Here is a 16,635-nt window from a genome sequence, read left to right on the forward strand (position 1 = left end):
GAACCTGGATGTATCCATGGAAAGAGTTGAAAGTTGTTGCAAACTTCCTGATTAATTTATTAAAAAAAAAATACTACTTGATATGAGGCAAACAACCAGGGAAACAAGTCTATGCTGTGACTATAATGCAAATAGAAAAAGCAGTGATATTTTGCCCTGTCCCTTTTACTCTCTTATTTTGAGAACGAATTTTTCCATTGAGGTATGATAAATATTAAAGGCTTAATGTTTTCATATTAAATTTTATTGGTATCATTTCAATATTGCTGTACTGTACAAATTGTAACTGCTAAATTTTATCCAAGGGGCACTTGACAAGGTGAGAGCCCTGCTTTCCACAATGGGATATAATAAAATTTTTACATAGTAGGATATTGACAGCTTCCAAAAAGCTTTATAAAATTCAAGGCAGGGGTTAGTAAAAAGTTAATTGTTGGGGCCAAGCGGGGACAAGCTTATGAAAATTGAAATTATGGAGTTCCTTCCGCTAATATCTTAAGTACTTAATTTTAAGTGCTTTTATTAGATCTTTTCTGAGAATTTTCTTTCCAACTCGGTCTTGGTTGTGGCTTTTCCTCCTTTCAAAATGTTCAGTCGCTTAAAGAGATTATTTTATTCCAGAAATGGGAGTACTTGTGAGTGCATATGGATATAAAGATACATTAGGACCTTTATCCTTAATCCTAATTCTGAGGTTAGCATATTACTTTTTAACACACATAGATTCCAACTATTTGTAAAATTGAAACTTTAGTACTTTCAAGGAAGCCAAAATGTAGCTTTAGGCAACTAAATGATACAGGATTGGAGTAGGGAAAACTTGGGTTCAAATTTTACTTTAGATTTTAGTTGTATTAGTTGACTTGGGCAAGTCACTTCCTCATCTGTAAAAGGAGCTGGAGAAGTGGCAAAATCCATTGTATCTTTGCTAAGAAAACCCCAATGGAGTCAGGAAAAGTCAAAACGACTTTAGCCAACAACTTGGCTCATACCTTTGCTGACATAAATGATTTGCCTAGAGTTCTTCCCAATGCCTTCTACTTAGAAGTGATTTTTACTTATCAACCTTTAAACTCCTATACTTGATACATTCACAAATAGGAAGTAGTAAACAATCTGAACTATTAGCCAAGTGTGAACAAAACCCAGACAATGTATTTAGCCTTAGCTGCTAAAAGGATCACTCAAGACATACTAGGGACACAAATAAGTGCTCTGCCAAAATAACCTTTCTAGGTGTTGCAGCAAAGGCTGCATGGAAAAAGGTTCAGGTATCAGGCAGAGGAAGGAAATAGCCTCAAAATCTCATAACTCAAATTCTATGATTCATTTAAGCCCGGGGAACAGGCAGCTGACGCCTCCATCCCTAATAACAACACAGAAGAAAATGACTGAAGTAGCACTTCACTTTATTGAATGAACTTCTATATAAAGTTTACAAAACATTTTGAATACATTCTCATTTTAGCCTCACAACAACCCTGTGAGATAGGTAAGACTAGTTCACTGTTATCATTTTACACCTGGAAATAGTGTCATCTGTGGTGTCCTGGCCTGGTACCGATCAGAGATGGGAAAAGTTTCCTTACTAAGACTGTATTTTTCCTAAAATAGCAGTACTCTTAAGTATGAAAATACACAAACTTAAAAATGCATTTGAGTGTTAGATATAAGAGTAGAAATCCTTTTATTTGTACAGTTCACTGATGGTAATTTACCCGAAGACTCGATTTACAACCAAGTTCAACATTTCCTGAAGTTTAAACAGCTGTTCCTCTTTCCAAATTCTGTTTGATTTCAGCTGTATACTTTCCATAGAATCTCTCTGCTTTCTTGTTGAATTTGGCATTTCTTTCATTGATGTAGTCAATATCAGAGTCATCATTATAAGGACGTCTCCGACTGTATTTTTCTCGTTTCTCAATTCTGAAAAACAAAATATTAAAAATTAAGCTTTTTGGTCTTCTGGAAATGAGAACAAAAAACATAAGGAAATAACATGTTCCCATGTAGAAAGTTTTCTGAACCTTAAAAAAATGAAGTTAGGACTTTAAGTCCATAAAAATCTGACCTCTCCTCCTCTATCTTGTGACCCCCCAAACCTGTTCTTCATTCTCACTATAACCTACAAACCCACCTCTCAGTTCCTTCCCAGGCTTAATTATCTACACTGACTACTTTCCTCCCCCATGTTGAATTGTACCCTTCCCTGCCCCATTTTGCTTTCCCAAACCTCAGATCTGGATCACTCCTATGTACTGTCTTTGCTTCTATTTCTGTGCTGAAGCAAGCTGGAGAAAATCATGAAATTGTGCCCAATACATCAACTTACATACTTTTTTTTTTTTTTTTTTTTTTTTTTTGGCATCATCTTAATTCCCTATCCCCTGATGATAGTGGCCATTCTAAACCTTTTCATCTTTCCTCACACACCCCATCCCATACGAGATAAGAACTATGCTGCTTATTTCACTGACAAAACTCAGGACTTTTATTGAGAGCTGCTTTCCCCCTCCTCATCCACACAGTATCTTTTCTACCCTTCTCAACTGTATAAACTTTAAGAACAGGTAGTTCTTTTTTTCTCCAGTGCTTAGCACAGAGCCTAGCATATACTGACCGACTTCAAGGATTAGCTACTCCAAACCCTACAACCCTCAAATTCTGATCCTAGTGTAGAGAGAGAAAAAAACAAAACAAAACAACTCCTATGCTCAACACTCTAGTTTCTCCTTTACTAGACATTAAACTTCCTGAAGGCAGAGCCAAAGTATCTGCAGTTAGCCCAAGAAGCCCTGGAATATACCTCATTTAGGTCAATTTTCATTCCCAATCCCTTCTGAGAACTTCTCAACAACTAATATGTATTAAATAAGCAATACACAGTTCAAACACATCAATATATCCACAATTCAGATATAGCCCCAATGTACTGTGATACTGGAAATGGGAATGACAATTCAGAACTTACTCCTTCAACGACTACAATAGTTAAATCAAAACCTTTGATTTTTAAAAATACTGAAATCTAACTTCATAATATCTCATCTATTGCTGAAGTGTTCATAACACTTCACAGAAATGACAACTACAAATTATTATATGGGAGACTTGTATATGACATGCAAAATCAAGAGATAAAAATTAAGCACTATAGTAGACTGCAGCAATTACAAGACAATGGTTTCACGGGAAAAAAAGTTACAGAAGAATTATGCTTTGCATCACTGGAATAAATAACTGCCTCTATGAAATCAGAAAAGACACTGTAAGGAACTTCTGGGAGTTTGCATGAGAACAGCTCAAACCTGAGGTTTGTGCTAGGTACTTACTGTTTGTCTAGATCTATAACCATCCTATCAATTTCTTCTGTAGAAGGTACATGTGTTCCATGAAGAAGACTATTGGATGTTGGGTAGAATTCTTCTCCACTGCAAGAAATCAAAATTAATAACATGAACATATATTTTGTCACAAATGCTGAGCTATGGGAATAAAATGATTTACTTTGAAACACTCTATTTAGTATTAAATAGAATTCCCAAGAATATTAAACCTTGAAAGGACTTCAGAGACCATCTTGCCCAACTTTCCCACAGTTCCCACCTCTGTTCCTCATTTTACATGTGAGAAAATGGGGAATGGGGAACTAGAAGCCAGATCACAAAATCCTAGAATCCCAGAGTTTGAAGGCCCCTCTCTGAAGTCATCAAGTTCAATTCTTATCTAAAGCATCAATGTCTTCTACAACTTCCCAAGTAAGTGGTCATGCAATCACCATTTGAACAATGGCTCAGACAGACAAGTGATATTTGGCTGGCAGGTACCCAGAGCAGATACTGTGAGATGTGGAGGAAGGAACTGAAGGCTTATCAGGCACTACATTAAACTATAAAACTATCTCATTTGATCCTCAGAACAACATTAGGGGGTAAGCATTATTATTATGAGGCAGAGTTAAGTGACTTGCCCATGGTCACACGGCTAGTGGACTTGAGGCTGGATGTGAATTCAGACCTTGCTGATTCCATGCCCAGTGCACCATCCTTCATGTCATTTGGATGCAGAAGAACACAAGAGAAAAGGGCACGTCTCCATAGACACCTAAGCTGTATAGACTGGCCAAAATCATATCCAAAGTCTAGATTCTAGCAGGGGCTGGATGACCACTTTGTTAGTACACTGGGGAGGGGATTCACTTTGGACTAGAGCAGAGGTTCGAAACATGGCCAACAACAGTATGTCTGCCTCTGGGGCTAAGCAAAATAGCACCTGAATGATTTGATACTGTCCTTTCAGGGTTAAAGAGATGTTTATGCTAGGAGAGAATCTCTCACTCCGAAGAGCCCAGCATATCCTGTATCTTGCCTTGTAAATCAAATCGTTTTTGACAGCTAAAGTACATTCTGACCAAAACGAAAAATTGAAATTTCCTAGAAGGGAAGGAGGTCGTCGCCTTACATGTTATGTAAGACATGTTAAGAGAAACATTGTTTTCTTTGCTTTTGTGCTGGGGTAGATTTCCAAGAATAGATTGTATCTCCTAAGACCCAGCAGATGGGTTAAAGGGGAAAAAGGGAGGGGAGGAGTTTGAGATAAGGGTATATATAATATGCTTTGCTGAACACAAACAGACACCCACCCACACCCACCCTCTCTCTCCACCCCCAATATCCTGTTGACGCTACCATTGGTATTTTGGGGACTGTCCTTTCTAATAAACTTTCCTTTTTACTTCACTTATTCTGAAGCTCTGTAATTTATTGGGAAGGGTCTTCACCCACACCCACTCCTCATGCTAGTAAAAGAAATGTCTGAAGCTAGGCCACAGATCTGATCCTTTCCTTGGTCCACACTATTCTCCAGCCTGAAATATCCATCCTCCTCAATGCTATGTTGGCCTTCTTGTTTTACTACAATCTTCCCAAAGATCATACATGTTGTCAGCCTCCATCTAAAATGCAAACACTTTACTGCATAGTTTTGAAACAGAAAGTACTTAGATGATTGCTCCAGGTGGTGATGGAGACTAAAGCCTCCTCATTGGGACCTAAGGACATCCTCTAGGATACACAGTGGTAGGGACAGCAGAGACCTTAGTGATAGAGCAAATGGTGTTTATTTTAGGAAAGGAAACAAAGGCTGATTGATTCTGGGTCTTACTTACTATTTTTCTCTCAGTTTTTCATACGCTTCCATATCAGGTTTGATTTGCTTGGTTAACCGGTGATATTGGCGTAACTGAGCAGCTGCATAATCTTTAAAATACAACAAGAAATTGTTTGGTTATGGAGACAGTAATTATTCATTTCTCTGCTGGGGTCCTGAAGAAACAACAGCATCAATGGAGTGAGGGTTCTATCGTTAGGAAATTAGCTTCATCAGTTGATTTAAAAAAAAAAAAAAAAAAAAAAAAGCTTTAGTGGCCAATAATGCTTCTGAAGGCAGAAACAGGTGCAATGGAAAAAAGCTGCAGAGAAGTGTCCTTTGGTTGGATGTAAGAAAAAAGCTTTCTGCTCGGGGAGGTGAGAAGGCAGGGTTCTCCAGAAGTCTTAAAGCAAAGGCTATTGCAAGCATAGGCCTGGCCCATGATATGTGCAGAATACTTTTTGACTTACTTCTTAAATGACTCCTAGTGTCAATTACACTAAAGAGGTTTTTTTGTTCAGATATAAGTTTGACTAGCTGGATTCTAAGATCCCTTCCAGGCCCCAAGAAGAAAGGGGGTGGATGGGGAGAAAGGTTAGTTTGGTTTTCAAAAATACTATAAACAGCAGAGACATTGCATGAGATAAACCATTATTTTGCTCCAGCAACAATATATCTCCTTGACTTACTCTATGGACATCCTTAGATTTGGACTTTCTAACTCCAACATTTAACCCATTCCATTTGTTACCCTGAAAATTCTGGTTTGACCAGTACTGTGGAGTAGACATTTTTATGGATGAAGAACTCTCTTATCAGTCCTGTTCATTGATAAAAAAACAAAACAAAACAAAACAAAAACAACTAGAAAAAGGTCAAAAGGAGCTGGCCTAGCTAATCAGTTTTCTACACTCACTCACGCTGGCTCTTAAGCACAGGCTGACATCTAAAACTTTCACTGATTGGCAAATATCAAATAACTTGAACTCCTCTAATGCAGAACTAGGCTCACCTCCCTGCCATAAGATGACTTTAGTTTGGGGGATGAGAGTACATGTGGTAGGAGTAATCCCTAATCAAGCAAAAATCCCAAGCTTTCCTGGACAAGATATCTGAAAAATGACAGGATGGTGGACACAGTCCCTGTCCTTAGGAAGGTTTAACCAAGTTTAACCTACAAAGTGAAAAATACCTGTCTATTAACAGCCTACATCCAAACTGGGAGATGATGGCTCTTGGTTGCATAAAGGTTAGCATTTTTGACTATGGGTAGAATTACATTTTAGAACAAGGCTTTTCAATGATCTCAAATTCTTCTTACAGACACCCATACACACACTCACACATGTATGTGCGCACACAAGAGCCCATCTTCTTTAATAGCAATGTTCTTCTGTTTATCCCACCTGGCTATAATTCATAAAACACAACCATAACTGAAAAATCAAAATTGTGAGCGATTCAAAGGCAAATGGAGAGATATATAGTGAGAACAAACAGGCCGTGGCATTTTACCAAAGGTGACCCATTAAAGGTAGTGAAGATGGCATCCCTGAAGAAGGAAGGGTCGGGCTGACAAGAGAAGTGGGTAGGCTACATGGTAACAGCAAAGGACAGCTTCTATGCTGCACTGGCAACCCTGAAATGAGAAGGGCTTTGATGGATACCTTGAACAACCTGGTCAGATCTCTGATGGAGGACTTTAAAAGAGACTATGACCAGTGGACATGAATGGACTATACACCTCACAGACATGAAGCACTCCAGGATGAGAATCTATGTAAGCTCTTGACAGTAAGAGTTCTTACTGATTTACTCTTTGAAGATCTAGCCCACTGAGGAGATGCCTCACTAGAATCACTGGATGTTTTTCTACAGCAAATCTAGTCAATGAAAAGGATTTACCTGAAAAGCCTAGATCTGGGTTCTTCCTCTTCTTCTTTCTCTCCCATCTTTCTGCATCTTCAGCACTGATCTCCAGTAATTTCACTCGTTCATAGTCTTCTCCCCTTGCAGCACATTCCTAAAAGACCAAAGTTGTTTTTTTTTTTTTAAATAATTTAATAGCTGAATTTGTATTTTTGTGTGATGTTTTCAGCTACAAAAGGCCTCATATATGATATTAAATCAAAGGAGCAGAGACTGAGAACTGAGGGGGACCTCAAAGACTTCCTTATTTCACAATGAGAAATTGAGATCAAGAGATATAGTGACCTATATAGGTAGGAAGTAACTAAGGTGAAATTTTATTTCAGGGTTTTCTGACTTCAAGGCAGTTAAATAGTTAAATAGATAGAGCAAAAGGCTTGCAGAAAGGCTTGCAGCTAGGAAGGCTCCCATTCCTGAGTTTTAATCTGGACTCAGATACTGTGTAAATCAATTAACAATGTTTGCCTCAATTTCCTCATCTGTAAAATGAGCTGGAAAAGGAAACCATAAACCACTCCAAAATTTTTTGCCCAGAAAAGCCCAAACAGGACCATGAAGAATCGAAAATGACTGAAAAAAATTGACTTTTCTGAGTCCAGTGCCAGCCACTATACTATATTGCCTCTTTATAAGGCAAATATCACCACCACATTCTGCAAAAGCCACCTGAAGTCCTAAGAGGTGAGCCAACATTACAGAGTTATTGAGTGATGATGATGGGTTTCAAATTTAGTTTTTCCAGAGGTTCAATCACTACCTTTTCATGTCACCCCTGAGCTCCAGTCCCACATCAACAATTGCCTGCTGGACATTTTAAAGTTAAGAACTTTAGGACCTACAAATTCAAACCACAACTTATTCCCTTCCCATCTCCCAAGCCCACTCTATTTCTAGTTTTCCTTTCATTGTTTGGAGAACCTCCATTCTTCGTCACCCACCTTTATAACATCCATGTGTCATTTTTGACTTTTCACTCTTCTTCATACCACATATCTTACCAGATCTTGTTATCTGACCATTTCTCATATCCATCCCCAGTTTACTACTCAAACAATTACAATCACCTCCCAACTTCAAGCTTGTCCCCATTCCACACACCCACCAAAGTGATTTTCTGCCTTCTTCCATTCTAATCTCTCCCACCTAAATATCTTATGATCTAATGACCCTGATCTGGGATCCCAGTTTTTCTTTGTCTTCGGCATTAGTCACTTCCATTCCTGGATCTAATGAATTCTCTCTCTAAAACCATAGTTAGAGGGTATTTCCTCTAAATTACTTTTCAGCTCTAAATCTTATCATTTAATGACCTGAATTTAAAAAAACAATGACCCCAACACATTTTCACAGCGGTTTTTTTTTTAACAGTAGGTAATGAATGTTTTAAAATTTGAGAATCAGCTTTATAAAAAAAGAAGCCTGATTCCACACAGAATCACAGATTTAGAGTTGCTATCACCTGTAGAGATGGAACCATTTCCTTTTACTGCTGAAGAAACTTGTGCTCAACTCCAAGACTTTTCCATGGCTCCACATTCTTCCACACTGAAGTAAACGACAATGGGACTTACCTTCTTCTTTTCTTCAACCTGTAGCTCCCATTCCAAACGAGCCTTCTTAGCCTCCCAGTTGGCTGGCAGCTTGAGCCTTTTATCTTCCTCCACAACCTCCTGATGATTTAATTTTCGGGCCTCATTCTAAAAATATGAGGATAATGTGTCACCACCACAAAAGACCAGCCTAGATAAACAGCTGGAAGATGAAAAAATCAGAACTAAACACAACGATGTGAGCCAAGAGTCTCAGGGTCAAAGACCCCTTTGAAGATTCTCCCAGAGTCTCTCATTCATTGTAAAAACTTGATGGATGAGGGCAAGTTTTAGATGTAGGCATCTTTTCAAATGAATTTACTAAATGGTTACAAAGGGCTAGACACAAGCAAATGGGAGAAAAACAGAAATCGACATAGCATCAATCTAGTGGAAAGAAGAGATTCAGAACAAGAAGAGGATTTAAGCGGTCACCCTGTTCAAATACCTTCATTTCATTTTTCAGATGAAAAAAACAGGCTCAGAAAGAATGATTTGCTTAAGAGTCACAAAAAGAGAGACTTGCTTAAGGTGACAATAGCACTAAGAAGCTGAGCTAGGAACACAGAATCAGATGAGCTATGTGAATTCCACTTTGATATTAGCTATGTGTCTCTAGGCAATTTATCTCATGTCTATCTCAGTTTCACTTGAAAAATGGGTATATTTCACATTATTATTCTTACAGAATACTTGAGAGGAAAATGCTTTGTAAATGTAGAAAATAAGATAAGTGTTCAAAGCATATGAACAAACAGTTCTCAAAAGAACTGCACACTCTTAACCACACAGAATGTTTCAGATCACTAAAATTAGTAAGAGAAGTGAACATTCAAACTCGGTGAATATTTTCATTATTCTCAAGTGTACATGCAATGACCCACCATTCAGCCAATGACCTCCCATCTTTTCTGTTAGTAATCTTGATTTCATCCTTGATTTTTCAATCTTACTATGTTGTGAAAATAGAAATAAGACTGGGCAGATGGTTGGCTATTTCCACAATATTTCAGAAATGTATATCCTCCTCTCCTCCCACAGCAATCTCCTCCTTCTAACCAACATGCTCTTTCTCCTAGATAACTACAAAAGTTTTTTCTTTGGTCTCCTTGCCTCGAGCTTCTCCTAACTCCATCACCCACAAAGCCACTAAAATTTCCTACTGTGAAAGTCTTTATCTCAGCCCCTTTTCTAAATAGACCTCAGTGGTTGGCTGCTTATTACTCAGGATCAAACTGAATCTTCCCTGTTTGACATTTAATTCTCTTGACAAGCTAGGCTCCTCCTACTTCTCTATTCTTGTTACACAGCATTTCTCCCCTGCAATCTAGGCCTTGCCATATTGAATGACATGATGTTCCATACGCAAAACTCCATGTGCTATCCCCATACCTAAATGCAAGATACACTGACCTCTGTCTTTTGATATCTTTTGTTGTTACTGTTTATCCTTTGTTCCTCAAAAGGACCATGACATCAGGGAGGTGAACTTGACTGAAGTGAGGTAGAGCTATGCAGAGTCACCAGCCTCTATTTCCCTTTGGGGCCAAGTGGGTCCAGTGGCCACACACAATGGTTTCTTTTAAAGCTCAGTTCAAGCAACACCTTAAATATGATGTCCTTCCCAATTCCCCTAATTACTAATATCTTCCACGAAAATATAAGCTCCCTGAAGGTAGGGAATGGAACATTGTTCTTTGTATCTTAGTACTTAGCACAGTGTTGGCCCATATCCAGCACTTAATGAATGACTAATTACTCTCATAAACTGATGAGCCCTTTCTCTCCATTTTAAGTGAGGGCACAGGTTACTATGGTTAGTTACCTCTTGTCTCCTGATTGGTTTCCTTGCAAACAGGATCTCCCCTCTCTAAGTCATCCCTCACAAAGCACTCAATTGTTATCCCAAAGCACAGGGTGACATGTCAGCCCCGCTTTTTCAGTAAACTTCAGCGGCATTCAGATTATCTCTAGGCTCAAATACAGACTCTTCTGTCTGGCACTTAAAGCCCTTTTATGACAGCATCTAATGACCTTTCCAATCTTATCTACTCCCCTGCTTTCATGCTCTTAAATAAACAGCTTTCTCACTGTTCTTCAAACATGGTATTGCTTCATCCACTCTGGGCATATGCACTGGCTGTTTCCGCCAGACCACAATTTCTTAGAATTCCTAGTTTCCTTCAAAGATCAGTTCAAAATGTCATCTACATTAGACCTTTCCTAATCCCCAGCCCCCCTCTTCCCATTACTGCTTCCCATCAACCAAAAAAGTCCTTACATCAAGTTGGTTTTTTGTGTCCACGATTCTCTAACATAGAAAGTTAACTCTGCAGGAGTTTACAACTTCCTATGGGATTATCTCTATTTTCGAATCTCTAGCACTCAACATGACCCAAATGACCCCGATCTTCTCTGTGTACTTGTTCTTCTCTCCAGCTTCCCTTTTAATATCAATGATGAGCCCATTATTCTTTCAATCATCTGAAATTGAAACTCTGATGTCACTACTGGAGACAAGTCCAGTGCACTGAAAAAAAATCAAAAAATAATGCACTTATAGCCAGAAGCCTTGGACTGAAGTGCAGGCTGTGTCACTTACTATCCCTGTGACATTAGTAAAATCAATGGGAGGATTAGGAAAGTATTTACAGAAATCACACATGAGCTGAATCTTAAGGAAAAATAAGGAATCATTTTGAGAGGTCAAGATGAAGCACAGGGATCTATTTTTGTGCAATTTAAATCGACAGGTGTAGCAGATAAAAAAACAAAAAGTTCAAGAAATAGCTAGTAAGCCAGATTCACTAGAACATCTAGTATGAACTGAATGATGTAAAAAATGAAAAAGCAGATTGGAGTCAGACTGCAAAAGACCTTAAACATACAAGGTTTTCTGAAAAATCGGAACAGAAGTGAGTGCAAGGGATAATGTTGTAAAAAAAAAAAAATTCTATTTTATTTCAGAGGTAATGACTGTTCTGGCAGCTGCCTGGAGGACTAGAAAGAGCCTGTACAGAGAAAGCCTAATAACAAGACTATTGGGATCATGCCCAGACCATCTGCTACTATGCCTTTCATTTAGGCTTAGAAGACACCCACAATTCTGGCTGGTGAAATTATTACTTCCCTTTGAGGCCCAGCACAGGTACCAGGATCTCCAGAAATCTGTCAACTACTGCCCCATGGGCTCTCTAAAGCTTACTGACTCTCTGACTGAAGCTCCACTTAGTAACTTAACCTGTAAAACAGTTGTTTGTTTATATTTAAGTTTTAAGCTCTTTAAGAACAGGGATGTGTCATCTTTGTTTCCAAAACAGTAGAGGCAGGAAAACCTAGCTGCTGAACCTATTTCTGACATACAAGGACCTTGGGCTCAGGTACAGCTGCAATTTTGCAGGGCTTTGGGCAGCTCCCTAAAAATCTAAGCTGCAGAGAGATTGCAACCTGTATCACTACATGTATTGACCAAAGTCCAAGACTAGACCTGGTAGGCATTTAAGAGATGCTTAGTGAATTAGATGCTTAATGAATGGACAAAGGAGGGGAAAGTGTCTTTTTTCCCCATTAGATCTGAGTTCTTACAGTACTGTCACAATGTAGTTGTGTGACCTGAAACACTTTTCATATGCTCTTTCATTGAGCCAAAATAATCTCAATTAAAAAATCTGTCTCTCTCTCTCTCTCAGGGACTCAAGTTTCCTCATTTAAAGTGAGAGTATGAATTATATTCTGTGGTCCTTTGTACCTCTGAAACACTATTCCAAAGTTCCCAAGTTCCTCTCCAGGACTAAGAGTCCCAGATCTGACATGCCATTTTGTAAGCTCTCTTCTAGCACTGACATACTATTTCCTAAGATCTCTAAAAGACTCAGTAGGCTTCCTACTGCCTTGCGAATACAAAACAATTTTCTTTCTTAGACTTCAAAATTTTTTCACAATCAGGCTTCAGCCTACCTTTCTAAGAAGCCACCAATTCTACTTTCAAGCCCACTGGCTCTCCAGGCTCCTTCTCATACAATCAACTTGAGTATCAGAGCCCTGGATCAGGCTGCCCCTCCCCTTTCTTCTCCTAGAATACACACTTTCTTCATTCACCTTCACCTTTACCTCTTAGCTTTAGGCCAAAAAAAAAAAAAAAAAAGATTTACACCTAAATCTTATATCATATTTACACTTAAGTCTGTTCAACTTTTTTTTTTAATTTAGAAATGGCCTTTTTAAAGTCCTTTATAAATGAGTATCAAATAAATAATTTATTACAGATGTTCCTGGACATTCTAAATTCTTTAAAGCACAATTCAACTGCCAATCAAGCATCTAATTAAACATCTACCAAGTGCCATCGGAGACCTTTTCTAGTTTACCAGCACCTAGCACCACACCTTCCCATACAAAATTTCTATTTTAGATCAGCAGGATGAATACAGAGAGGCTTGGAGAGACTTACAGGAACTGCTGCTGAGTGAAATGAGCAGAACTAGGAGATCATTAAATAGGTCAACAACGATAATGTATGAGGATATATTCTGATGGAAGTGGATTTCTTTGACAAAGAGACCTAATTCAGTTTCAATTGCTCAATGATGGACAGAAGCAGCTACACCCAGAGAAGGAACACTGGGAAATGAATGTACTGTTTGCATTTTTGTTTTTCTTCCCGGGTTATTCTTACCTTCTGAATCCAATTCTCCCTGTGCAACAAGAAAACTGTTTGGTTCTGCACACATATATTGTATCTAGGAAACACTGTGACATATTTAACATATATAGGATTGCTTGCCATCTGGGGGAGGGGGTGGAGGGAGGGAGGGAAAAATCGGAACAGAAGTGAATGCAAGGGATAATGTTGTAAAAAATTACCCTGGCATGGGTTCTGTCAATAAAAAGTTATTATAATAAAAAAAATGGAAAAAAATTTCTAGTTTATCTATTTCTAATTTACTTCTACATAGTACTTATTTTACAAGTACTTATTATAAAAAGAGTACACTTATCACTTCTTACAAAGGAAAAACAGGTGTCTTTATTAGCAAGATTATTTAAAATGAAGGGGTGGATACTTTCTTTAAAAGTCAGTCCACATGCATTTGTTAAACATCATTAAGTGCTCTATTAGATAGGATAAAATGAGGGGGACAATTTTCTTGAACTATCTAAGTCCTCTGATTCTTCTTTTGTACTCAGAAATCAACTGGGAAGGGAGCTATAGGGGAGACATTTTGCTTTTAAACTGCTCTGCGCTATAATTTTAGAAATCATATAGCAAAAAGAAATAACAGGGGCAAGTGGATGGCCCAGTGACAACCCTGAAGTCAGGAGGACCCGTTCTCAAACACTGAACACTTCCTAGCTGTGTGACCCTGGGCAAGTCACTTAGCCCCAATTGCTTCAGCCAAAAAAAAAAAAAAAAAAAAAAAAAGAAATGGCAAATACAAAACAAAATGTAGAAATTAACTGACCACCTTTAGCTTCTGTTTCTTCATCTGTGAATCGGAGACAGTAGGCGCCTGACCTCCCGGGGTGCTTGGAGGATCACCCCGTGCATAATGCTTTGCAAACCTTAAAGCGCTATATAAATTCGGGTCGTTATTACTAAATGCTTGATGGGACGCAGATTTGGGGTCCGAACCCCAGCAAGCCCATCCCCTGCATTTGACAGCTGAGCGAACCGAGGTTCCCAGAGGTTAAGCGCCTGGCCCGGGTGACACGGCAAGTGGGGGGGCGGGGGAGGCATTGGAAGCCAGGTCTTCTTAACTTTAACGGTCACGCTGGCTGCCCCTCGTCAATCGCTTAATTATCCGTGTTAATAACAGCGAGCGGGCCCTGTCGCGTTACCACACACGGCCTCCGAACACCCCCGCGGTCTGAGCGTCAGGGGCAACCCCATTTTGCAGCGGAGAAAATTGAGGCCTAAGGAAGAACTTAAGTATTCGAGCCCCGCCCCTCCCCCACTCCAGAGAGGTGAAAGGTCGTCCCAGCCTCGGCCCTCCGGGACCGCAGAGGCTCCGCGGCAGGTCAAGCCGCCGCCCCTCTCCCCACCTCCGAGGCCCGACTTACTCTTTTCATGTGCAGCTCCCGAAACTTCCTCAGTCTCTCTTCTCGCTTCTGGGCAGCCAGCGCCTCGGCCGCCGTCAGCGGCCGTTCCTCCTCCTCCTCCTCCTCCTCCTCCTCCTCCTCCTCCTCCTCCTCCTCCAGGGTCTCCGGGCGAGTCTGCGACGCAGAAGGGAGAGTCAGCCGGGGCACAGAGAGCCCCGCGCCCACGGCCTCCCCACCGCCCGGGCCTCCTGCTTCCCCCACGCCCCCCGTCAGCACTCCCACCACCTCAGTCTCCACTCCCGACGCCATCGCGGCGAGTCTCTCAGCTGCCCGGATAACTTCCGGCAAAAACAAGGAAGTGACTCCTAAAACATCCGGTGCAAGGCTTTTCCGCCAGTGACGTATTTCCTGAGACGAGCGGCCGCTCCCTCTCGAAGCTCCGCCTGACGCAAATGTAGAGAAAGCGCCGGAGCTGGGGGGGAGGGGCGGAAGAGGAGAGGACTTTGCGCAGGCGCAGCAGTAATTGACGAGCTGAGCATGCGTGGGAAAGGTTCCTGTAGAGGATTTGCAGCGGATTGTTTGTGAGGGAAAGATGAAGTACGTTAGAAAAAAAGAAAAAAAAACATTAGTTAAGCAATCATTGTGATTTGTAAATTGTATCTTTTAAGTTCCTTGAGAATAGGAATTTTTTTTTACTTTTTTGTATCTTTTTTTTTTTTTTTGGTAGTGCCTGACACATAGTAGGCGCTTAATCCCAGAACCGGGAAGATCAGAACGTGCTCAGAACACAGACAGCTAGAGAGAACATCCGTGGGCAGAGCCAAAGACAGCGGCACAAGCCTCAGAGTCGACCCACACTTTGTTACATCTCAGCTTCCGAGGCTGTATCAGCGCGCGATCATCTGCAAATAAAATAATCACGCCCCAATGCTCCTTTCGCTTTAATTTTGGCTTTAAAGCCTATTTACCATCAAGTGTCGCTGCTGCCCTTGTCGCCATGTTGGTCCTGAAAGCGTGGGAGCCAGCCCCCCCCCCCCCCCCCCCCCCCCCCCCCCCCCCCCCCCCCCGCCCCCCCCCCCGCGCCCCCCCGCTCCTGTTTCATCCCACTGGTGACTGGGAAGGCGCAGAGCATCATCCATTACCCAGAAAGCATGGCGTCGTGAAACTGACAGACATACTGATGGGCTTTTCTGGGCAACGAAATCTTGACACAATTTTCGCTAAGTTCTTGTGACCAGACTTGGTCCGATCCAGACCGCGGTCTTCTCCTGACATTTTTCCTGGAATTGTGGGACAATAAGCCCCTTACCGACTATCCCTGCACTCCGTCTCAAGCCAGTTAGGAGGCTCTCTCCCCGCTCTCGGGTAGATGACTGTCTTCCAGATGAAGGATCAGTCAGTCTATCAAGGAGGATTCTGACACGAATCTTGCTAGCAATGACTAAGAGAGACCTCCACCACCACAGATCTTTCCTGAACTTCTCCCAAAGTGCCTTCTTCTGAAAATGTGTTATACTCCAGATATTGGTGGGTTCTGTCACGCCAAAACCAGGCGAGAGGCTTCATCTGCTGCTGGTCTGAGAGGAAGTCTGGAGGAGATGAGATACACCTGTGTCTACTCCCTAGGGAAACTGAATTGTCTCAGGAAGATTCTGAAGATTTCCTGGCAAGATAAGATAATCCGACCCTGAGGTCATTTCTCCAACTAAACTGCCAAGCATCCAAACTCTCCTGCAGAGGGCGCAACTCTGTGGGGCTGGTCGTGTTGTTTCAATGCCAAATGTACACTTACCAAAAGACAATTTTATGGAGAACTCACACAGGGCAAGCATTCAAGCAGTGGTCAGAAAAAATGATATAAGGACACCTTCGAGGTCTCTCTTAAGAACTTTAGAATTGATAGCACGACATTGGAGACGCTGGCACAAGA

General features: G+C 40.7%; 1 protein-coding gene across 1 annotated transcript; it reads right to left on the bottom strand.

The window, feature by feature from the left end:
• Window positions 1–1,392: 1,392 nt before the first annotated feature.
• On the bottom strand, window positions 1,393–15,029 carry SYF2 (SYF2 pre-mRNA splicing factor). The gene is made up of 7 exons (XM_031962570.1): window positions 14,991–15,029; window positions 14,727–14,879; window positions 8,649–8,774; window positions 7,054–7,171; window positions 5,168–5,258; window positions 3,333–3,431; window positions 1,393–1,926 (listed from the first exon to the last, which is right to left on the bottom strand). Exons 1-7 carry the CDS (start codon window positions 15,012–15,014, stop codon window positions 1,761–1,763), a joined length of 777 nt encoding a protein of 258 aa, XP_031818430.1. The 5' UTR covers window positions 15,015–15,029; the 3' UTR covers window positions 1,393–1,760.
• Between the last annotated feature and the right edge of the window lie 1,606 nt (window positions 15,030–16,635).

The sequence above is a fragment of the Sarcophilus harrisii genome, chromosome 3, assembly GCF_902635505.1.
Source record: "Sarcophilus harrisii chromosome 3, mSarHar1.11, whole genome shotgun sequence".
Classification (NCBI taxonomy): domain Eukaryota; kingdom Metazoa; phylum Chordata; class Mammalia; order Dasyuromorphia; family Dasyuridae; genus Sarcophilus; species Sarcophilus harrisii.

Coding starts and splice junctions, on each gene's coding strand:
- SYF2 (XM_031962570.1), bottom strand. CDS start 15,014: ATGGCGTCGGGAGTGGAGACTGAG. Junction 14,880..14,990: donor CGTCGGGAGTGGAGACTGAG/GTGGTGGGAGTG, acceptor TCTGCGTCGCAG/ACTCGCCCGGAGACCCTGGA. Junction 5,259..7,053: donor CCCAGATCTAGGCTTTTCAG/GTAAATCCTTTT, acceptor TGTATTTTAAAG/ATTATGCAGCTGCTCAGTTA.